Here is a 25,391-nt window from a genome sequence, read left to right as displayed (position 1 = left end):
TGTTGGAAGATCTAAAACTTCCAGGTGGGATTCTTATTTGTACCAAGAAAGGTCAAGTTTCTTTTCTAAAAAAGTTATCTTTTTCCCTCTTAAATTATTCTCTTCAGTTACATATGTGGCAGAGTGACATCAGAGCATGATTATGTATACTTGAATTAAAATATCAATATCTCAATGAATAAAAAACTTTTCAATGAGTTGTCACCTTTGTTTTTTGTTTTTGTTTTTGTTTTTTGTCCTTTTACTTATCCTCTGCACACGAGGCTCAGAAACATTGTCTGCTCTGACTCTCCCTGAATTCTGTGAAAAAACTCTTTGTCTTATCTCCAAATTGATAATAACCATTTATTTCATGTGTAAGAAAGAGAGTTTGACCCACACGTCAACTAGCAGACACAAAACACTTGTCTTCTGTAATAGGTCAGATGACCTAATCTAATTTCCCCAAGAAAAATAAATAAAAATAGCAGTCAGTATATAATATTTATGAGGTCCGCCTCTGAAGTCCAACAGTAAAACCTTTTGACTTAGAAGCAAAGTGAGGGTGGTCTTCAATGAGAAAATAAGGAATTTCTAAGTATTTTCTATGTTGGTAATATACAAGTATTTTAATGAGTACTCTCTTCACTTTCCCAGGTTTTTTGTTTTTTTTTAAATTATTTATTTATTTATTTATTTATTTATTTATTTATTTATTTTTGGCTGCATTGTGTCTTCATTGCCGTGCGCGGGCTTTCTCTAGTTGCGGTGAGCGGGGGCTACTCTTCATTGCAGTGTGAGGGCTTCTCATTGTGATGGCTTCTCTTGTTGCGGAGCACAGGCTCTAGGAGCATGGGCTTCAGTAGCATGGGCTTCAGTATTTGTGGCTCGCGGGCTCTAGAGTGCAGGCTCAGTAGTTGTGGTGCACGGGCTTAGTTGCTCCGTGGCATGTGGGATCTTCCCAGACCAGGGCTCGAACCCATGTCCCCTGCATCAGCAGGCGGATTCTTAGCCACTGCGCCACCAGGGAAGTCCCACTTTCCCAGGTTTTAATCACTGTTTTTTTCCAGGTTTATATGTATTGTTACTGTGGTTGTTCTTAACACAGAACTTTCATCTAAAAATAATTTAATTTCCAGGTAGTTAAAATACATATATGCTGCTTTCAAATCATTGTGAGCTGTACTTTTCCCCTTAGCATTCCTAAGAGTAAGAAATTTCAGGAACTATAGTCTTATAGTCAACCATTTTCAATTAGAATTAAATAGACCTGTTGTCTTAACATTACTTAGAAAGAGTATATTTAAGGATGTTCATTGAAATGTAATTTACAACAAGCATTTAAATTATTTCTAGTATTTGTCTATGGATCAAGATTAGTTATAATTTTAAGGTAGCTCAGTGTGATGGAATACTATGAGGCCATTAAAAATGATTATGTAGACCCATAATTGTTGACAAAGAGAGGTATTCCTCAATTAATTTTTAAGAAAAATATAATAAAAAGTACTTTTCATAGTATAGTTATTTTTAAAAGACTTTGTATATATTATATCATGTATATAAATTCAAAAAAGATATACACTAAAATATCAACAGGTGAATAGACAGAGGATAATCTTTATTTTATTCTATTTTGATGAAATTTTTGAAGTCTTTGTAATATGCATATATATTACTTTATATACCCCCAAATTTTGTTGCTTGCATCTACTAGGATTGTTACAGGATTTTAGAATTTCTATATTTGAAATGTAAGTCTTCTTAAGAAATGATTAGGAAACTTCATTATTTCTTTTTACCAAATGTTTAAGAAGTAACAATTTCATGGTAAGGAATATTTTTTTACTATGATTCAACTCCCAAAATAAGTTAAGGAGAGACGGTAATACAGAAAATTTAGATTCATAACTTTGGATGAAACCTAAAAGTTGCACTATTCTCTTATATCCTGAAAATACAATACTAGAATTTTGGACCTACAAGGGAAATTCAGATGTGGAAATAGCCTTTTAACCCCATCCCACCTGAATGTTGGATATTTGGATTGGGTTTGGATTGGATATCTGGATAGTGTCTATCATTATTTTAATAAAATTCTCATGAGTATAAATAAATGTTTCCCTTAAATATTTAGTGTTCTGATACAGCAATCAATTCCATGTTCTTTATGAGAAAAGTTGCTTAAGGAAAGAAAACAGTCATTGCTATTGTGAATAAAAATTACTTTTAATCATTAATAATCAAGTATCTCTTCAAGAGTTATGGGAAATTACCATGTAGTAAACATCAAAATGTGTAACATGTTAATTTTTATGTGTACAACTGCAAATACAAATAAGCCTTCCATAAGCACAGATGTGTTCCTGACATCTAGATTTGGAAAGTAAAATATTTTTTTAATCTTATAAGTCAATACTTTGTACATACTTCATCACACATGTTATATTTAATTATTCAAATACATTTTTGTTCAACTGGACTGTGAGATTTTCAAAGTCTGGGATTATGTTTTATTTGTTCATCTCAGAAGCTGGCACAGTGCCTTATACTGAGAAAATATTGCTTGAAGTAAGGAATGTATGAAAAACAGATTCTTATAATTATGTTGACCACTAGTTCTCATCATTAATACTTTCTAATAGTTTGTCTATATCATAGGCTAAATAGTCTTAGTGGAATGATTTGAGAAAATCTATTATTTATAACATTTCTAAAAAATGTATCCTGAGTTTGTTTAAAAACAAACTCTATTAAGAACAAGTCTTTCCTAAGTTGTAAATCTCAAGTCTTTCCTAAGTTGTATATGCAGTTAAACTATACAAAGATAAGCATGGTTCCTGCCTTCTCGAAACTTAACACTCTTAAAAATGGAATTTTTAAGTGGTCCTTCTAGTCACTTCCAAATTTCTTAGTTAAAGAAAAGTGTCCAGTGATAGATTAGGAAATGTCAAATATCTTTCTTCTTTTGCAGTATGATAAGCGGGCCTATTTTTACAGAAAGCAGTAAAAGAATGCACTGTAGACAGCAATTTAAATGAATTAAGATTTAAGATTTTCTCTGATTACCCATCCACAGAGGCCCAGTAACATTTTGAGGGGACTTTGGAGGTTATATATATTTTAAGGGAAATTATGATCAGACTGTAGAATCTAGCTGAATATTTTCCATGCATGTTTATAACCTGTTCAATTTTCATGGTTGTCTTATGGGGCTGCATGTGAATTTATGGGTGACAGCTTTCCTAATTCCAAACAAGTGTTAGAATTTCTTGGTTTAACATTTAATTTCTGTTTATGGTTTCTGATTTTTGAAATCTGATTCTTCTTCTTCATTGGTCATTGAAGGTGAGATTGTTGGTGGTAACTCCGTGTTGCTAACAGGGGTCACGTTTCTTCTCAGAATAAAGGATGTATGGAGATGAAGATTTTATTTCACTTCTGACTTTTACTTGCATTAGTAATGAAAGTGTGATTGCTTCTTATTGTTGTTGTTTCTCAATAACCAGATAGAAGAGGTTTAAATTAACTAACACTCCTAAAGCTTAAGTAATAATAATAATAACTTAATGAAACTTAAGTTAATAGAAAATCCAACTAACTAGATCCTTCTAGTAGTTGGGTTCTGCGTACGTGTTTATTTAGAAGTTGACCAGCATTTGCTAGTGAGGCTTTTAGCCATGAGGATTGAAACACCATTCATTTAACCATAGATCTCCCTTCCCACACATTCCAGTGAAGTGGAGTATAACTAAACTAATGGTATTGTGTGAACTTGTAAGCTTATAAATTTATAAACATCCGAGACTACTTGGAAAAGTAAATAATTTAAGTTACTTCATAATGGAAAGTGAGCTAACTAGTGGCCAGCAAAAGTTGTCAGAAACTAAAATTTCCTTGCTGAAGTATAAATTTTATGTGATTGCATTTCTAAAAATCTATATAGTTGCCCTTCTGATCTGGAATGGTTTTTATTCTGTGTAAATTGTATATGAAACTAGCTATAGCTTTTTCATACTCAGCTCTTAGAGAAAAAAGGCAAACACCCTCAATAAGACACTTCTTAGTCAGTTTCAATGCACATAGTTCATTATTCTAGGAATTGTGCCAGATTCTGAAAGAAACAGTAATTCTAAATCGTAGTCCTTGTTCTCTGATTGCTTACAATGTAAGTGACAAAGATGTGCAGAATTAAAGTCTGAGGTTGATATTCCTTCCTTTGAGAAGTGGTTTCTATATCCCCTCCCCTTGTATCTAGGTGGGCTTTGGACTCTTTTGTAAGCAGTGGAATGCAGGAGAAGTGATGCTCTGTGATTTCCAGAGGCTAAGTCAACAAAGGCACCTCATGCTTACAGCCCTAAGCTTTCATGTGAAAAGTCTAACTATCCTAGGCTGCCAGGCTGTAAGGAAGCCAAGCCACTGAAGAGTCTCCAGGAGCCAGTCCTACTCTTTCAAGGCTCCCAGCCAAGCACCAGATATGAGTGAATGAGCTTTTCAGAGGATTCCAGCTCCCAGCCATCATGTCAGCCCCAGATTTTCTGGTATCCCCAGTTAAGGCCCTGACACCATGGTGCAATGACAAACCATCCTCACTGTGCCCTGTGAGATTCATGGAAAGTATGAACATAATAAAATTGTCATTGTTTTGTGCCACTAAGTTTAGGGTGGTTTGTTACACAGCAATAGGTGTAGGAACAAAGAGCTGCTTCATTTAAGATGTACTATGGGAGAATAGGAGATAATTAATTCCTCCGCCTAGGAGGGTTTCCCAGAAGCAGTGACATCTGAACTTGGCTCTTAATGATGAGTAGGAGCCTGGTAAGTAAAGAAGGCAGGAGAAAGAGTCCTCAAGCTGAGGGAACTGTATGGAAAAGTATGGCAGTGAAGACAGAATGATGCATTTGGTGGATGACAAGAAGTTTGGTGTGGAAGAGCATTGGATAGCTAGAACCAGAAAGGCAGACATGAAGCTAGAAATTCCCTGATTTTTTTTTTTTTTTTTTTTTTTTTTTTTACTGTGCCAAGGGAGTTTCAACTACAGCCTTGTAGGAGTACAAAGTAATAATCAGGCTTGTGTTGTAGAAAGCATTTGCAGCAGTTGGAAGATGGGCTGAAGGAGAAAACAATAAAAGGCAAGGAGAAATGTCAATAATTGTACAGTTCAGATGGCAGATGATCAAAGCTGAGATATATAGCTTTCTTATAGTAGCAAAATAAGATCAGTTAGGTAACAGTGGTTATTTAAATTGCTGATCAGTTATTTACTGAATGTGTCTGTTCCAGCCTTAAGTGCTACAGCCAGTCCTGCATTTTGGCAAATCAAACCAATGCCTTTACAAAACACTGATCTCATTACATTTGTTAATGATAGTTCAGTGCCTTGTAAAAACTTCCTCCACTATGAATTTTGGAGAATTATGACTAAATAATACTATTTTTTACATTTTTTAAGACATAGATTGCAGTGGGACATTTAAAGGAATGAGACCAAATTGTACCAGTTAATACACTAATGGAACCATATGTGGCACTTACTCTACTTCCTCAAAATAAACATTAGTTCAGTAAAAAATCTTGAAAAAAATGGTAATTTATGTAATCATAAAGATATCACAATGAGAAAGATATATAGTGCACTTAGTAAAGATAGTTATCTAAACATAACACACAACTGCAGTCGACAGCTTTTTGTGTGGATTGGATTGCAGTATAGCAGTGACATTTGAACTTTTATTGAAATCATAATACCATACATGTAATAAACTTTTCCAGGGCAAAAAGGTTAGCTAGGTCTTTCTCCAGTCATTCTGAGCATATAGACTGAATCCTCCGTGGCTTACACTGCCTTATCTCACAGTGACTTGCCGCCAGTTGTGAGGTATAGTGATTTGTTTTAAAAACATTCTATACAACTTGGTTTTACTTTACACTTTGGTTATATTTTTAAAGTCAACTGAAAAATTTAATCTTTTTCATTCAAAATCAAAATCCACAGAATTTTGTAGATTGTTTCCATCTGCCTTCTTGCAGTGCTCTGACTCCTTTCTGGCATGTTTCTTTAAGACAGAACATCTCCCAGAATTTGAGCAGACGCTGTCTTTACATTTGCCAATAATACCACATTGAGTTAGTATACTTTGTGAAGAGATGTTTTTTGTTTGTTCATTTTATGTATCAGTTATATGATACTCATTTTATCTAAAAGTTATATGATGTTGGTGGTGTTACAAAGTAGTCTGTCTTCTTTAAAACGTCTGGCTGCCGCATGATCCTTGGTCACCCATTCCATGAAAAGCCAGGAAAATATTCAGGAAGGATTTGGGGCAGACTGATACTCAGCAAATCAAAAGGGAAAGAGATAGGGAGGCCACAGCACAGGATGGCACTGATGAGAGGTTTGCTGCTTTGTGAGCCAAGGAATTAATTAGAGTGGGTAATTTTGAGAACACTAAGAATCAAGTCCACTAGCAAGGACTAAAATAATGGAAAAATCTGTTAATTAAAATAGAAACTGAATTCTTTTACTGTAAAACAAAAGACAGTGGAGCTTTAAATGAGAGAGAGAGAGAGAGAGAGAGAGAAGGCAAGGGAGGAGAAGGAGAAGCCTAACAAAGAGGAGTATTTATTTGCCAGGAAACTACATTCATTCTTATTTACTTACAGGTCAAAAAAAAAAAAAAAAATTACCAGTGAAAAAATTCACCAAGTATTTCCCTGAAGAGAAAAAGCAAGTGCTTTTCAAGTGTTAAAAAGGTTTACTGGTGGTTAGGCTAATTAAGGATCAAAACTCCGTTCTGAATAGGACAGAATGAGTCCATACATCAGTACATAATTAGTTTAAAAAAAAAGTCCCATTGTTTATTGGTCCAGAATAAGTGTGAGCAATTGTTTAGGTTCGGTTTGGGTCTGGTGTATGAAGGTCCCTGAAAGTGCGTGGTCTGGACAGACTACAATAATTTGCAGGACCAGTGTAAAATGAAAATGCAGAGCCCTTTTGTTCAAAATTATTAAGAATTTCAAGACAGTGACAACAGAACACTAAAGCACGGATGAGGCCCCTCTAAGCTTGTGGCCTAGTGTGACTGACAGCACAGTCACACACCCATGAAGGTGGCATTGTCTGCGGTTCTTTAACAGCCTCACGCGTTAGAGCTGTCATAGTGAAACAGTCTCTGTATTATCCCCTAGACAAGGGCTGTAGTTAGTGTATGTTCAGGGGAGCTCAGCCGCTCAGGGTTACCTCTGCCTTGGACCGTTTGTTTGTTCACTTTATATCCCAAGCATCTTGCACAGTCTCTGGCCCTTGGTAAGCACTCAGTAAATAGTAGACCCGGTAGGTGATGGATGATGTAGTTGACAGCCTATCTCAATGATTCTCGTTCAGTTCATCTCTAGATAAGAAGCCCCAGTGTGGATTCTTTTGAGTTTCAGGTCATATTGCACAGACCTTGCAGATGCCTCCTCCAGCCAGCTTGAAGGTTTCTTTTAGCTCTGGGCCTTGTGGGTCCTGCTCTTACTCAAAGCCTGTTTCTCTGTTAAGTGATCCTGAAACATTTAAACTGATAGATTAGAGTAACAGTTGAGCCCTAACCAAGTTAAGGCTGGAGCAGTAGGCAGAATAATGCGTTCCCCACCCCCTGCCACCAAAAAAAGGATGTCAAAGTCTTAATTCCTGGAACCTGAGACTATGTTAGAGCACATGGCAAAAAGAAATTAAGGTTGCAGGTGGATTAAAGTTGCTAATTAGCTGACCATAAAAGTAGCTAAATTACCCTAGATTATCCGGGTGGGTGCATTGTATCACAAAGGAAGAGAGAGGCAGAAGGGGAGTCGGAGAAAGATGTGACTAAGGAAGCCGGCTCAGAGTGATGTGGTGTGAGAAGGTGTCCACCTGCCATTGCTGGCTTTGAAGATGGAGGAGGGGAGTAGCCTCTGGAAGTTTCTCCGCTAGAGCTTCCAGAGAGGAGCACAGCTCTGCCAACACCTGCACTTTAGCCCAGTGAGACGTGGGTCAGATTGCCGACCTCCAGAACTGTAAGATAATGAATTTGTGTTGTTTTAAGCTGCTGTGTTACGGTAATTTGTTACAGCAGCAGCAGGAAACCAACAGCTGGTTCCACATTGTGGTGAAACTATCACTCCTGGTCCCTGGTTCATTAGAAGTCACTAACCTCCATCGCTGGGTATTATTTTCTGCCCATGTTTTTTCCACTTCTCTTGGTAGCCTGAAGTAGAGTTCTTTTTTTTTTTCCTGTGTTTTTATTTTCCTTCACTGGACCACTACATTTTTGGGTTCAGGCTAGTAGGTATTATATTCTCAGGAAAGCAAGCAATGCAGGCTGTTCTAGAAACACTCGTTTCTTGGGATATTAGTAATTGAGAGATAGTGAGAAAAGAGGCTTTGACTACCAAATTCATTTATAAAACTGAGGATAAACAAGCTATTTTTTTCTTAAAGCACTTTAAAAGGATATAATCTGTGTATAAATTGTTTTTTTAATCTCAACAGTTTGAGACTATCCAGCGAAAATTATCTCTGGCCTTCAGCCCAAGCTCCTATCTCCAGAGTCGGCCATTGCTGGTTTCTTGTGAATCCTTCCGGAGATATTCTGATATTCTATATACATATAAATGCACACATACACACACACACATATAAATTTGTACATATATTTGTGTGTGTGTATATATATATATATATACACACACTCTAATTTTCTACACACACTCTCCTGCACCTTGCTTTTGTTTTACTTAATAATTTAACAAGTTTATGGAATGACTTTAATAGCTTTAAATGTATAATATGCACATGAAACACTTAGAGGACTTAATGGAGAAAAATAAATACTTTCCAAACATTTTAGACTGCGGATTTTATTTTTTAGAGTGTCTCATGGAATTACTTTTTCAGACATACTGCCCAGCACCAAGTTGCCTTCCTCTTCAGTAGAAATAAGAATTAGTGACTCCCATATACTGGTATAGTAAGAAGGGTATGGATTTCGGAGTGAGGGAAACCTAGGCTAATAGCCTGGCTTCATTGTTGACTTGCCTGCCTGCTCACGTTCATGTTTACTGGCTGTGTGGCTTTGGGCAGGTTGCTTAACTTTATTGAGACTTCTTGTTAATACTGTCTACTTCATTCATTCAATCATTTGTTCATTAATTAATACATGTAATCATTGGAACGTTTATGAGCCAGGTCGTATAAAGCAGAGTCATTCTATTTGAGAAGCTTCTAATCTAGTGAGGGAGACTTTATTTGTAGCACACCAAGTAGCAAAGAGCAATGGCCTGTCTTAAAAGTAAAGTTGTGGAAAATCATTTTTTATTAAGATGACAGTTTTCTGCTTTTATAGGCACAAATCACCAGTAGCAAATGCCACCTATACCATTTCAAAACTTGCAAGGGATACAGGAAGTTTAACATAGGGTTTTTCAGGTATTGATTTTTTAAAGCATGTATGGACTTTGATATTGCTGATCTAATGAATTACCACAGTAATGTTATTTATCTAAATAAAATAGAGTAAGAATGACAGACTCTTCCAATTTATTATTATGAAATTCCTACATAAGTTCTGGCATCCTTGTGCATTATGGACATATTGATCCTAATGTTTGTGACTTTAAATGTTAACTTGGATAGAACTAGAGAATCTTATTTTCAAACCCATAATATGAATATTTTACAGGGAAATTTTATAATTATTCTTTCCCAATATCTATAAAGCATGTAAGTGCATTTTAACATTTTGTATTTACTCTTCATAATTCTCTATTCTATGTTTTATTCAAAATTACTTATTTCAAAAGCCTATTTCTATTTTATTCTTGTTCTTGATAAAGTTAAACAGCAAAAGAATATTCATTAGAAAAAAAAATTTAGGAATTTAGTTGAAAATAACTAATGCAATTTCTTTTATTTGCCATTTTGGTTGCCAGAAAGAAAGTTTCAACTTCTTTTCATTTTCTCAGACTAGTAAAATGCTGTGTAGGCCTATTGAATTCCAGACAATGTTCAACACTTGTTTTAATGAATCCTGATGACTTCAGTCTGTTAATTTATTTAGGAGATGCTTTTGGTTTTTATATGGTCAACTAGAAATGTGTAGCTATTTTCCCATTTATTCAAAGTTCAAACATTTTTTTAAATACTAAAATCTAATTTGAAAATACAGTGGTAATGTTGGTAATGTCAAATCTTTAAGCCCATTATTTATAACTTTTCCATTTAAAAGATGTTTCTCTAATTGAGTTTGTTCCATAACGAGAACTCTGTTAAGGCCAGTTCTATAGCTGTCTAGTTATTTAATAATAACAAGTACATAATACTTTGACTTGGCTGTTTTTGTGGTCATTTTGATGAAGGTTTGATTTGTTAACATCCTAAAAAACAAACCATTAGATATTTGGCTTTTATTATTACCAAATAATGTATGTCTCAACCAATGTTCGGGTCTGTTTCTCTCCTAATACATTGCCCTTACCTCATCTCTCATCTTCATCTCTTGCCACACATCTGACCTCTACCCCAATCCCAGGGGAGAGTCAGAGGTGACGTGGGTAGATGCCAGGGAAGTTGCTAGTAAAACAAAGCTCTCTTTCTGTCTCTCTCTTTCTTTGTCTATCTGTCTCTCTCACCCACTCTGTCTATCTATCTATATACATATATATATATAAAATATATTTTATCATAATGTGAGATAAAGAGCTACTTAAGAATGCTCTGCTTTGGTGGCCAGGCAGGAGTTGACCATTGACCATTTTGCTAGATTTTTGCTATGATGGCTGCAGTCCAAGGGTTTAAGACTTTCTTCCTCCCAAAAGAAAACACTCCCTGTTCTTCTTGTCTGTAACGAATCACAAGCATAGCAGCATCCTTCCAGCTTATTCTTCTCAACTCCAGATAATTCTTAGTGGGTGAAAATAATTTACCTAACATGTATTTACAGATTCAGCAGTCAAAGTTGTATAGAAAGCCAGCATTTGGGTGGCAAATGGGAGTAGCACAAGCTGTGGGCACACAAAATAAACTTGGTTCTTGGCTTCCACAACAACTCTCTTCCCTGGTTCTCCCCATATCTCTTGAATCATTCTATTTCAGTCTCCTTTTATTCATTTCTCTCTCTTGCCATCTGCCCCTGTAATTTTAACATTTCCCAGGATTCTATATTAAACGTTTTTTCTCTGGTAGACTCTCTCTGGGAGTTTCTTCAACTCATCTGAAGATCTCTTCAACTCATTTGTCTTTAGTGGCCAGTGGTAATGGCAGTGACTGCTATCTCTGTACATGTAGTCCAGTCATCTCTCCTGAGCTCTACATCTATACAAGCATTTACCTACTCAACATCTACCTCCATTTAGATATCCTGTGGTCGCTTCAGACTCACCCGTTATATCTGAAATGGAACCCTCTATGCATAGTACTCAACCTGCCCTTCTGTAAAACCATCTTCACAATTGCCAAAGTTACAAGACTCAGAAATCTGAGAGCATTGTCTTGGAAGAGCAAATAAGATCCAGAACTATTATGTACATACACAGATACACACACACACACACACACACACACACACACATCAGTGTTCAAAGAGTAATATTATATAGTTTTGCATGTTTTTGACTTTAAGTAAATAGAATCATATTGTGTATTATTTTGTGCCTTGCTTTTTTGCTCAACATCCTGTTTGAGATTCGTGCATGTGTGTAGCTGCGTCGTAGTCCATTGTGTGAAAATTCTATAATTTACTTGCCCATCCTGTGGAGAGACATTTGGGTAGCTTTCAGTTTTTCACTATTATAAATAATGCACCTGTGAACATTTGTGCACATATCTCCTGACACACGTATGCAAATATTTCCCGGAGTATGTAACTAGAAGTGGAATTCCTAGTTATAAGTACATAAATCTTCATGTACCCCGACAGTTATTGCCAAATTGTTATCTAAAGTAGTTTCAAATGTTTACACTCCAGCCAGTAGTAATTCATCTTGTCATTTCATGTTCTCTGTGATCTTTGCTATTGTTGGACATTTTCGTTTTTGCTAATCTGGTATGAAATACTTCATACTGGTTTTCATTTGCACTTACTTGGTTTCTAATGAAGTTGAGCTAATTATCATATGCTTATTTGCCCTCACTGTTCCCTCTTCTTGGAAGTTCCTGAAGTCTTTGGCATATATTTTTTAATAATGTTGGGTTTTTAAAAATTGATTGTAGGAATTCTTTAGATAATCCTTTGTTAGCAGCATATGTTGCAGTATTTCCTCTCAGTTTGTGACTTGTCTTTTCATTGTCTTTAAGATGTCTATTGATGAATAGGAGTACTTACTTCTAATGCTTCTAATGTAATTGAATTTATCTATCTTTACCTTTATGGTTTCACTTTCCGCCTTAAAAAAAACTTTCTATCCTAAGATCCTAAAGAAATTCTCCTCTATTTTCTTCTAGATGCTTTAAAATTTTGCCTTTTCTCATTTAAATGTTTAATTCACCTGGAATTGAATTGTATGTGTAGGTAGAGATATAGTTAAGCCACATACAAATTGACTTTTGGTTTTTGACTTTAGAACCATTGTTTGTGTCATAGTCAAAGGAGAATGATTTTTCAAGTGTCACAGTGCCATCAATCATTACACCTTTTCTTGGACCTCTCAGTCTGCTCAAACTGGCACCCTGACATTTTTCAGAAATATTATTTTCAGAATATGTTATAAAATGCAAGTAATTCACTCCAAACAATACTAATGATTCTCATTTAAATAAGAAAAGATTGATACTCCAGCCATGGTAATACCAATATTAAACGTGGCTGAGAAAATGTCTTTACAAAATGAGCCAATAACTGGAAATAATCATTTTAAAAGATGTCGGTAATTTAACTCTCAGAAAGTTAGAAGTCAATCATTCATTCTAACATTTTAGAGAAACTTTCCCAGGATGAGATATTTCTTTTGACAAATCTAACTTCTGATCTACACTATTTACTGTTAATTAGATGGTGGTAATGCAATTTTGATTCAAGTTATAGAGTGTGTGTGTGTGTGTGTGTGTTTTAATGCAGTGTGAAATCAAGTAATAAAACATAAAACTCTCTGCAAATTATTGAGACCATAAGCCATTTTTTAATAAGGCTCTCATCATCTGGAGAAGTTTCATTTATTCACTTTATTTGAAAAGTCCTTATACTTTAGCCTTTAACTCTACAAAGACGATTTCTTATTCTGGCATTAACCTTTCCTTTTTAATTCACCTTTTTCCATTTATTCCACAGGTATTTATTGAGAGCCTGTATTTTGCAAAGTAGTCTATTTGAGCATAACTGTCTCAGAATATAGGGACTGAAAGAACTTCCAAGATCATTTATAGTAACCCTAACTTTCTGCAGCTTAAATTAAGACACTGAGATCCAGAAAGGTGCTGCCACCTGACCAAAATCTTAATGTGGTAAAGCGTAAATAAAAATCGCCTAACCTTGGATTCAGGATTCTTCCTTTTGAACCAAGTTGTCCATAAAAACTATCTAAAAGTCTACTTGAATCCTATATACTGATTTAATGTTCATAGAAATTCCTAAAGGGATATATCACTGTGAACAAATTATATTACACAGTTGTTGCCTTAAAGCTACGTATAAAATGTTTAGGGTGAAAAAACATATTTGAAAAAAATTAGAGAAAGTAAAAAGTTTAACTGAAAGATTCCTGAGGGCAGAAATTATTGTTACCTTTATCAAATTTGTTATATTTCCCTAACACAATGAGCTGATCGTAGTATATACTTAAATATTGATTAAAGGAAAAACTAGTATTGAAATATTGGGTGCAGACATAGGTACTTTAAATGATCAGAGAAAATGAAAATCATCTTCAATGTGGAAAGTAAAAAAAAAAAAAAAAAGGAAAAAGGAAAAAAGTCTTCATGGAAGATTTAGAATTTAAAGTGGGCCATAACTAGTGGTTGTAACTTAATTAGAAAGAGAGGAACTCCCAAGTTTCAAATTGCTTGTATAGCTCACTTTCTGTTAAGACTTCAGGTACAGGTTCTCTGAGTTATTTGCTTTCAAATTTCACCGCTAAGCGTGAATGCTTGGAATAAGCATGCTCGTGAGAAAATAATATGATAAATATGCTAAGATGTAGGTATAAGGTTATTGATCGTTGTGTTGTTTATAAGAGCATTAAGAAATGGAACCAACCCAAACAGTCATCAGTGGATTCTTAGTACAAACAAATTAAAATTAATGATGAGTATAGATCTAAATATATTTTTCAACATGCAAAGACATTTCTAATATATTTTAGAGTAAAGACATCAAGCTGCAAAATTATATATATAATCTCATATTTGTAAAAAGAAAAAAAAAGACATGAAAATACAAATTATGCAAAGTAGGATGATGGACATTTTAATTTTCTTCATGTTTTTCAGGAGTTTTATAAAGTCTTACAATAAACATTTATTACTTATAAAAATGATTAAACTATTTTTTTGGTTGTGGGGAGAGTTCTAAATTTACTCTGTTGACTTGCCACAGTTATGAAAGCTGTAGAACAATGATCTCCATTCATGGAACAGCTTTCATTGAGCACCTATTATGTACTAGACACTAAGAGCAAAAGAGTCAAAATCTATATCTTAGGCTCCCCATGACTTTAGAAAGAGATGGGAATCTTAAATGGAGAACCAGGGATCTAGTCCCTTCAGACTTGTCACTTCAGAGTGGTCCTTTTGTCTTATGCTGATTTTTTTTTAACTAAATTGATCACTCTTTGTGTTCTGGTTGTACAGTGTCTAGATGACGAATGAAATTACAGAGGTTTTTCCATATCTGGCTTTTTGATTGAAATAATTCAATTCTCTCTTTTGCTAGGAGGAGAAAAAGCAGTTCTAAGATGTATAATGTGTTTTGAGTTGACATTGAAAACTTATGCATGTAATAATTATACTTCTGTACTGTATCATTTTCTCCTTCTATGGAATATATTTTTAGATATTTAATTACATATTACAGTAATTATGTCAGTATTTATTGTTAATTTTAACATTGAAACTCCCAGAGGGTAGTACTTGTCATCTTGACAATGCATTAATGCCTAGCACCTCCGCATTCCTGTGAGGGTTGTGTTATCTGAACTTGGCTTGCTCAGGATAAGACAGAACATGTCCCAGGCCTAGTAGCAGCCAACCATGGTTAATTGTATGCAGTCATGAGGCCAAGGAGGACCCTGTGGTGGATTCATTTTTAATAATCTGTGCAACTAAGCATGGGTGCAGGCTTTTGGAAGTACTCATAATCTAAACAACATTTGGGGATCTTTAGTTGGTTAGTCTTTTAAATTAAAGAAACTATTAGCAGGAGCTCTTTTGTAATTTATGCAATATTAGGAGCTAATAATAATAGTTTCCAAATGTTTTGTGGGAATTTACAAGCATTTTCATTTATAACATCTCATTTAATCTTTAGACCACCTCTGAGGTGAGAGAACAGAAGTCCAGTTAGGTTAAATGACTTGCCTAAAGTCACATGGCTAATAAGAAATAGACCTGGATTTAAACCCTATGTGTCCTGACTTCAAGTCCTATTCTTTTTGTGTGTGTGTGTGGCTGTGTTGGGTCTTCGTCCCTGCGCACAGGCTTTTTCTAGTTGCGTCGAGCAGGGGCTACTCTTCGTTGTGGTGCACGGGTTTCTCGTTGCGGTGGCTTCTCTTGTTGCAGAGCCTGGGCTCTAGGCGCACGGGCTTCAGTAGTTGTGGCATGCGGGCTCAGTAGTTGTGGCTCACAGGCTCTAGAGCACAGGCTCAGTAGTTGTGGCACACAGGCTTAGTCGTTCCGCGGCATGTGGGATCTTCCCAGACCAGGGCTGAAACTCGTGTTCCCTGCATTGGCAGGTGGTTTCTTAACCACTGACCCACCAGGGAGGTCCCTCAAGTCCTATTCTTTTTTAGCTGTACCAAACTGCTATGATGCTTCTGACTTTGTAGTTGGAAATATGGGTATTTTACTGAGGATTACTGGGTTGATTCAGACAAGGTTTATACAAGGATAAATATACATTCCTAAGGTCTTCTTCTTTTTTCTTTTTTTTTAAAATTAATTTATTTATTTATTTTTACTTTTCGCCGTGTTGGGTCTTCGTTTCTGTGCGTGGGCTTTCTCTAGTTGCAGCGAGCGAGGGCCGCTCTTCATCGTGGTGCGCAGGCCTCTCACTATCGAGGGCTCTCTTGTTGTGGAGCACAGGCTCCAGACGCGCAGGCTCAGTGATTGTGGCTCACGGGCGTAGTTGCTCTGCGGCATGTTGGATCTTCCCAGACCAGGGATCGAACCTGTGTCCCCTGCATTGGCAGGCAGATTCTCAACCACTGCGCCACCAGGGAAGCCCCCTAAGGTCTTCTTCTGATTGAGCTCTGTTACCCTCCAGCTCACCATTTTTGAAAGACCAATTATCCGTTAGTGATCATGCCTTTTATCCTAGGACTCAGAGAACATTTACACAAATATAGAGATCAGTCCCTTGATGTAGTAACTACAGTACTGAAACTGAGTAAATTTACTTACTAAATGAAGATATGTAGATTCAGTAAATTAATGTGGACCAACAGCATTTCATCAACAACTGCTAAAAATGTGAAATCATTATATACACACTTACAATCAAATGACCACTAAAATAAATTTATGTGATCAGAACTTCCTGCTGTTGAGATTCAAATGAATGTTAATAGTTAGAATTTAAGGGAGCCGAAGGAAAGTATAAATTGTGATGGAATTATTAAAGAAATGGCTTGAGAGATCTTCAGTATCTTGGCATAAAAGTACAGCCCAGAGGATATTTTATTTCTTGACCTTAATTATGAATATTGTTGTAGGCCCTTGAATTTTCGTTAGCTCAGAATAGAGGCCGATTAATTCCAAAGCAGTTAAAGAAATTAAATGCCTTTCATCTCTCTTTATGTTAATGCAGAAGTTTGGAAACAGGGTTTAACTTTTATTTCACTTATGTATCTCTTAATTGTCTTTTACTCTGTATGTAGTTTTTCAAAATAAAATTATCTTGATTTTTCTTTTTACTCTAGGCTTGATCCTCCACTACCTGAGATGCTGAAAAAGGATCACAGCCCAGCTGAAAACATGTCTTTAGAAACTCTAAGAAACAGTAGTCCAGGAGACCTCTTTGATAAGATTTAATTGTCTCAAAAAGTACTTTGATGTTCACAAGACTGTGTTTTCTATTCATTTCCTTAAACGGCAAAAGAAAAATTTCAACTCAGCAGCAGCTCTGAGTGTGCTTTACAATGTAATTACATACACACTGAGCTGAAACCATTATGCAAAATGGATTACACATGTATATGAAGATATGATTTGATGACAGTAGTGCATTATTCTAAACTATTCATTCAGCATGCCTATAATTAGATAAAATCTCAGACCTTTTTGTTGCAAAGGTCACATTTACCTTATTCAGTTCACACATATTATATGTAGTAGCTATCTATTCTGTCTCAGAAGATTTTGAAAATAGGACAAAGAAAATATCTACAAATTCTTTTTTGAATAGTCATATTCTGAACACTGATGTTTGAACATTTTAATTTGTGGAATGATGTGTAAAATCTATTTTTAGTTTGTACACAACCAACCTGAAAATCTGATGATAAAACTTTTGATTGAAGATTTTGTGTTCTTAATAAAATATGTTATTTAGTTTAAGTTTTTCCTGCAATATAGTAACAGGTCTTTATAAAATACATATTAATATAAATGTAACCCTGTTTTATATCAAAGCGTGTTTTTCAGAGATTGTTGATAAAAGATTTATCTTATAGGTGCAAGGGCCCTCTTTGAAGACAAGGACCTTGTCGAATCCACTTATCTATCCCCATTTACATCTGGCACAGATTTTTTTTTTAAATATTCATCGTTTCTACTTCCTGACCTCTCATTCACTTCTATCCAGCTGAACATCCATTCCCTCCATGCCACTCAAGTTAACGATGACCACCATGTTGCTAGTTGGTCCATTCCCAGTCCTCATCTTACTAAGCCTCTCAGCAAAACATTTGACAGAGCCAATCACTTCTCCTTAAGAAACATTTTCTTCACTTGACTTTTGCAATAACATATGCTGTTTGTATTTCTCTTTCATTCTGGCCACTAATTTTTTAGACTTCTTGGCTGAGTCCTTCTCCTTGTCCAACAGTTAAAAGTTTCAGTGTCCTGGGCTTAATCTTTAGCCTTTTCTTTTCATTACTTACATTGTCTCCCTAGGTTATCTGTGGTTTTAAATACCGTCTATATGCTAATATCTCCAAACTTAAAATACTTCCCTTTCTTCCCTTCCCTTCCCTTCTCTCTCTCTCTCTTTCTTTCTCTCTCTCTCTCTCTCTCTTTCTCTCCCCTCCCCTCCCCCCCCACCCCCATCTCTCTGTCTCCCCATAGAAAGTAAGCCCCATCATAGCAGAGGCATGGCCATCTGGTTTATCTCTCTACCTGCCAGTACCTAGGACAGGGCTGGATTCATAGAGACTTAGTAAGTGTTCGTTGAAGGAATAAATGCATGTCTATCACGCAGTAGCCCCTCAAATCATCTAGTTTCTTTAAGTTACTAGATCACTTTGAAAAGAAACTCATTAAAAGATTGAAATTTAGCTTGATGATTTGATACAAAGAAATAGTTGTTCAGAAAGCTCAACTACCTTTTGTGATTAATTATAAATAAATATACATATATGTTTACACATAGGCTTGACTACAGAGAGAGAATGAGAAGGAAGTTATACATTATTGTTTATATCAGAAATAGGATTTTATTAAGTCAATGGAACAACAAAATATTTTAAATAGAAATTTTACTGCATTTTTATTTCTATACTAGCTTCCATTTAAGAGGAAAAATTTTAATTAAATGTAAATATAAATATGTGAAATATAATTATAAAACTCTACTCAGTCACCTAGGAAATTCACTATAATAATGAATTAATATAATCCAAGATTTACCTTGGATCTTTCCAAGGAGATTGTGTACATAAAGTACCAGAATCTCAAGATAATGCTACCACATCTGAATAGACCACAAATGACTAACCAAAATTAGCATACATTAGTGTATATATGTATGTATATATGTGTATGTTATATATATGTATATATATATTTTTTTTTTAAGTGAAAGAGAAGAAGAAGAAAACAGAATTTTGGCTGTTAACTCACTAGTGGTGAGAAAGGGATACATGGAAAGTGTTTCCTAAGTAATCATAACAAGAGAATCTATAAAGTTCATGGTACAGTTGACCCTTGAACAGCATAGGTTTGAACTACGCAGGTCCGCTTATAAGCGGATTTTTTTCAATAGTAAATAATATTGTACTACACAATCTGCAGTTGGTTGAGTCTTCAGATACAGAATTGCAGATATGGAGGGTCTGAAGATATGGAGGTGCCACAGATAAGAAGGGCTGACTATAAATTATACTCAGATTTTTGACTATCTGAAGGGTCAGCACCCCTATCCCCCATGTTGTTCAGGGGTCATTTGTATTGTATTTTTTCAGGGCAGTGGATCTTTTCAACCACTGCTATGTGTCAGATTAATTCAGCTGGTTAGAACAGAACATAGTAAGCCCATAATCATAGTTTCCTCTTTTCTATCTCTTGTGGTTTTATAGTTCTTGCCCTCTATAGACAGATATCTATAGATTTGGTTAAGATGTCCAGATTCTATCATTCCATTCCATGATTTTTTTCCCCACATTTTTCCATTGTCTATACTCTAAAATAGATTGTTGTGGAAGGCACTGAAATGGAAGGCACAAGAATTGAGTTATAATGCAGCATGGCTTTTTTTTTTTTTTTAACATATATACAATTTTATTTGCCGATTATACCTTGATAAAGTGGGAAAATTACCAAAGGATTTGAATAGATATGTTTATAAAGAAGATATAAAAATTGTAAGAAACACATGAAAAGAAGCACAACTTCATCACTCATTAGGGAAATGCAAATCAAAACTATATTGAAACCCCAATACATAAAATAGATAACTAATAAAGATCTACCCACAGCACAGGGAACTCTACTAAATACTCTGTAAGGGCCTACATGGGAACAGAATCTAAAAAAGAGTGGGTATATGTATACATATAACTGACTCATTTTGTTGCACAGCAGAAACCAACACACATTTTAAATCAACCATACTCCAATTTAAAAAAAACTATATTGAAACCAGTTCACACATACTAGGATGGCATAAGGACTATGCCATATTGTCCTTGTGCTGGCATAAGGACTCCTGTACAACCAAGGCTGTAAGATAGATAGACACATAATTGGGAAAAATGGAAAGAAAAGCAACTGGGTCAGGACTTGTGCTCCTGTGAGGGGATTCAGAGAAAAAGGGAGATCGTATGGGTGGGCACCCTCCCTGGGGAGTGGGTGGGTCGAGAGCCACAGACCCAGTGTGTCAGTTCCCGGGTCCTATGTAGGAGACCAGCACCCTTGGCTGGTTGAAGAACCTCTGGGACAGATAGAAAGGCTGGAGAAGCCTGGACTCCTTCTTAAGGAGTGCACACATGCTGGCTTGCCACCAGACAGGTGCTTCATGTATTTCAAACATTTGTTCAGTTAAGATACCTTTGACATCTTCAGCATTATTACTTCTGGAAATGTATTTTGTTTTGAAATTGATTTTATTTGATGTTAATATAAAGACTCTAGCCTTATTATTACTATTTGAATTTTACATCTTTTTCTGTCAATTTAGTTTTAACCTATAATATTTTAAGTTCTATTGTGGGAAGCATAAAATTAAGTTTTTTTTAAAACCCATTCTGTTCATCTCTATCAGTAGATGGTGTTTAGGCCATTAGCAATTAGTTTGATGTGATGGTTATGATTTTGTTTCAGTCTACCAATTCATTTTTTGTTTTCTAAATTATTTTCTTGATAATGATTATGAATATGATTTTATTCTCATTTATTTATTTAATTAATACCTTCATTGGAATATAATTGCTTCACAATGTTCTGTTAGTTTCCACTGCACAACATCCCCTCCCTCTTGAGCCTCCCTCCCACCCTCCCTATCCCACTCCTCTAGGTGGTCACAAAGCATCGAGCTGATCTCCCTGTGCTATGCAGCAGCTTCCCACTAGCAGCATGGCTTTTTTGATCTCGGTGCCCTCACTTCTAAAACAAGGTGATAGCATGTCTGAAGGTTTTTTCAGCTTAAGATTTATAATGATTGGCCCTGGCGTCAGATGGTATGGGTCAGGCTTCATTAGGGAAGTTCATGGAAGAAAAAAATCCCATCCCAGGAAGAGACGTCTTTATTATGTAGTTTTAAAAAGGTCAGGAAACTACTTAAAACTTTTTTCTTAGTGGTGCATAACTCAAATTTATAAAATACTAGATCCCATGTTTTGGAGCCAAGCAGCTCTTGGGTAAGTTTGTTTCAACAAATGTTTATAAGGGATTAGTTATGCACAAAATACAGAACTGAGCCATGTGGAGAATTTAAGGATAAATCCATCCATTCACCAGATATTTGTTAAGCGCTTGCATCAATCTCTGTTCTGGGCACTAGGTGAGGCAATGAATAATACAACTGCTCTGTTACTGTGGAGTTTATAGTGACGTGAAATTTGGGGTCTGCTCTCCAAGAGTGGAGTATATGAGTGAGTATATGAGAGTGGGGTTGAGATTGGGGCTCGAAGCCGCTGTATGGTGAACTATAATATCAAGGAGTAGTAGGATAAGTGGCTTAAAGAGAAGGATAAAAAACTTAAAGTTGTGGGTGAGGCTCCATAGAAGGTAAAGGATCCAGTTGGGGGCTGAAGAGAAATTGGTAGGGGTTGGGGGAGAGTCAGCTGAGGGTGAAGCTGTCTTCCAGGTCAGAGGAGCGTACAGAAGGTCCTGGGGGATCAGGTGTGAGGTTAATTTCCAAGTTTGTAATTGTGAATCATCCGAATGAAGAAGACAAGTTAAAAGGTATCCCAGGAGTAATGTCGGCCTGGAGCATTTAGGAGTGTGAAACTAAGTTATATAATAAAGATACGGAGAGAATTGAGCTCCACAGTTCTAACTGGCACTTCCTTGGGAAGGTATGGGCTGCCAGAAAACTTCAGGTCATGGAACCCTTCCTGGGCATCTGGGAATGGGAAAGGAAGGCCAGTCAGTAGGCCCCTTAGCAGACATTTCCCAGAGGAGCAGCCAACCCTCATCCTTTTGTGTCTCTCTCATTCTTTTACTCAGTTATATTTGTATAGAATCCTTTTTTAATAAAATGAAATTAACTAGCTGACATCTAAATTCATGAAGGGCCTCATGAACTTACCTATAAATCAGGAAATTAAAAAAATATCATATAGTCACAAAAGAACTATTCATGCATCCGTGTGTAGCTATTGTCTGAGTTAAAACTTTTCACTGCTGATCTGACAGCTTCTAGTAAATGCTTCTCAGGAGGGCAGATTTCATTTGCAAGTGTTCTGTGCTCAAACCTGAAATGATTTCCTCTATTTTAATAACTGCAAAAGGATACATTGGAAAATACATGACAGGCAAGCATTTTGTGGTTAACTGACCATCCACCATCTCCTGTCCTGTCTTCCAGCTCTCTTTTACCTACTCAACCTGAAACACTCTCCAGCCTCCCTTTTACTCATTTTCTCCCTTTCAAATATCCACATACCCTCTCATTTACCAACTATGATCCTCACTTTTTGATTTTCCTCTCCTCTATTAGAATAAAATTCAATATGAATTTTATTGTTCATATGTTGGTTTTTCTTCTCTCTTTTGGAGGCCCTTCATCCTAAACTCTCATCTCACAATCTCACTGAGAACTATGCTTTCTGAGTAAAGGCTCTTGGTTCTACAGAAAAAAGAGAGAGATTTCCTTCTTGACAGTAGATGTTCCTATTAATGGCAGGAGCAATTTTGGTGGCCACTGTTCCGGTAAATAGAATGTAGGTTAGTCCTGAAACACTTACTTTTTTTTAAATTTATTTTTTATTGAAGTATAGTTGATTTACAATGTTGTGTTAGTTTCTGGTGTACAGCAAGGTGGGTTCTCCCTCTCTCCCTCTCCCTCTCTCTCCCTCTCTCTCTCTCTCTCTCTGCCTCTCTCTCTCTCTCCCTGCCTCTCTCTCTCTCTCCCTCTCTCCCTCCCCCCCCCCTCTTTCTTTCTCTCTCTCTCTCTCCCTCCCTCCCTCCCTGCCTCTCCTAAATGATCTAATTGAAAACCTCATGAGACTTCTAGAATCCCTACTGGGACAAAATGGTGGTAGAGATGATGAGAGAAGTAGGCTTGAAAGAGATGGTTTTGTCCTTATGCTTTGCAAACATTTAGGGAATTCAAGCATGTGAAATTTTCTAGAGCCCCTACTAAATAATATTGGAAACAATCTTGTTCCACTGCCCTAAGAGATATAATGTATCTCTCTGAGGAACTAAGTTTACAGAGGAGTAATTAGATTACTGTGAAAGATTAAAATATTGTCAATAAATTTTTGCTCTTCACCACCACCACTCAGTTGACTTGCTTTGGCTGATAAAATTTGGATGAAATAACAATATACACGTTTTTGAGCCCAGGAGTTAAGAGGCATTACATGTTTCTGCTTTTCGCTTTGGGAGATGCTGATCTCTGCCATGAGACAGACACGCCCCAGGTAGCTGCCACCCTTCCTGCCTGGGCCCCTCGTGAGATACAGAGCGGAATTGAACTCAGTGCCAAGCTGGAGCCAAGCTCACTACCCTGAAACCTAGAGAAGAGCCTTCCATCTGAGCCCAATCTAGATAAACTGAACTATAGTCAACCGTGCTGATTGTGAGCATGAGAATAATTGCTTGCTACTCAGAGCCACTGAGATTTGGGATCGTTTGTTATATAACTGTATTTTGATAAGCGCTGACTAAAACAATCACGTAGAATAACAAAGACAATTTTGCATTTGTAATAGCTTTCAGTATATACACGGCACAAAAATCTGGTGTCTTCTGGCTAGAATCTGATCATAGAATAAATAGGAATTAGGAATGTGAATTTGGGGACTTAAGCCAGGTTTCTACTCTGTGTCTGCCAGCTGTTAACTGTCTAACCTTGGGCAAATTCTCTGAACTTGAGCTTTCTTATCCATACATTGAGAACTAAGTAAGATAATGCAGATAAAGCATTTAGCACAGTGGCTGCTTCACAGTAAGTGAAGCACATATGGAAGATCGTATGATTCTTACTGTTGTTCTGTCCTGTGATGGTTGTGTTGCACATAATGAATCAGCCCAGTTATGTACCACCAGATTATCAGCTACACTGACCCTCTCTTTGAAATTTAATAGCTCAAGCTCCTTGTCCCTGATCCGTTCTAAAGTCTGATGCTCTTCCCAAGAATTTTGTGAATTCCTGCGGGATTTATTTTCATGGCTACCTCTGCTCTGAATTCTGTGGGGCTGAGCCTCATGTTTTATCAACCCCAATTTTCTTTTTTCTCCCATCCATGCCAACTCAGCCATGGAACTCACTTCATTTTCTTTGATTTACATGACAAAAGCACTGAGAAATCTCTGTGTATAGCAGAATTTATTGAAGGTGTGGGTCAGAGAGAGGCAGTTTACCTCAAAATGAGCACTTATATTTGATTTTACCATAACTCTGTAAAGTCTTCTGGCTTTCCTACTCATGAATCTCCCATTGGCAACTTGTCTCCATAGGATCCAGCCTCCTGCCACGTTGTCCATCCATCCCTTCCCTCTCTCCTCCCTCCTCTCCTCTCCTCTCTTCTCAGCTTTCCCCTAATTCCTCTTATTTTCTCATGCAGAACCACTCAGCTATTATCTCTTTCTTTTAATTGTTCCTTGTTTTTATCAGTCAGGGAACATGTTTTCATGTTACATTTTCCCTAGTGTTAAATGTTAAAATAATACTGTCTACCCCTCACCATACCCGCCATGTCATTTTTAAAAGATGACATGACTTCTCGGCAAAGCAAGACCTGATTGAAGGTATTGACCTATCTAAAGAAATAATGTGACTGTCAGAAGGGAGGTGGATTGGCCACTGAAATATAAAAAATGAAGAACTCCAGAGGAAAACACTTTAAGTGTCTGTCCAAGTGCTTTCTAGGGAAGAGAAAATCTATCCCAGAGCTTTAAGTATATTCATGTATTCACTCATTAATTCATTTATTCATACTCTCCCTCAAAAGATTAAATTGCAGTTCTTCTGTATTGGCCATAACTGGTTATCTTTCCTTAGATTAAAATGTCAAAATTCTGACTTGGAGACAGATTTTCATACTTAACAATATATCATCTGAAGGCCATGTTTGTTTAATAAGAATTTTATATTCTGTAAGAATTATGGCATTTGAGGAAGGTGAGAGAGAGAAAAAAAGTA

The 25,391-nt window shown here is 36.2% G+C and overlaps 1 protein-coding gene and 1 long non-coding RNA gene across 9 annotated transcripts in view; one reads left to right on the top strand and one right to left on the bottom strand.

Moving 5' to 3' along the window:
- Nucleotides 1-17,698, top strand: part of XRCC4 (X-ray repair cross complementing 4) — a 265,655-nt gene extending 247,957 nt beyond the window's left edge. For all 8 annotated transcript variants that reach the window (XM_082458232.1, XM_082458239.1, XM_082458233.1 and 5 more), the window contains exon 8: nucleotides 17,062-17,698. In XM_082458232.1, the coding sequence (XP_082314358.1) occupies nucleotides 17,062-17,173 (112 nt within the window). In that variant the 3' untranslated portion in view covers nucleotides 17,174-17,698. The remainder of the gene's footprint in view (nucleotides 1-17,061) is intronic.
- The window catches only part of LOC309659031, a 157,816-nt gene that overhangs the window by 45,985 nt on the left and 86,440 nt on the right, over nucleotides 1-25,391 (bottom strand). The window lies entirely within an intron of this gene.

The sequence above is a fragment of the Balaenoptera physalus genome (assembly GCF_965194825.1).
Source record: "Balaenoptera physalus genome assembly, chromosome: 3".
Lineage (NCBI taxonomy): Eukaryota > Metazoa > Chordata > Mammalia > Artiodactyla > Balaenopteridae > Balaenoptera > Balaenoptera physalus.
This window is presented reverse-complemented; position numbering and strand designations above follow the sequence as displayed.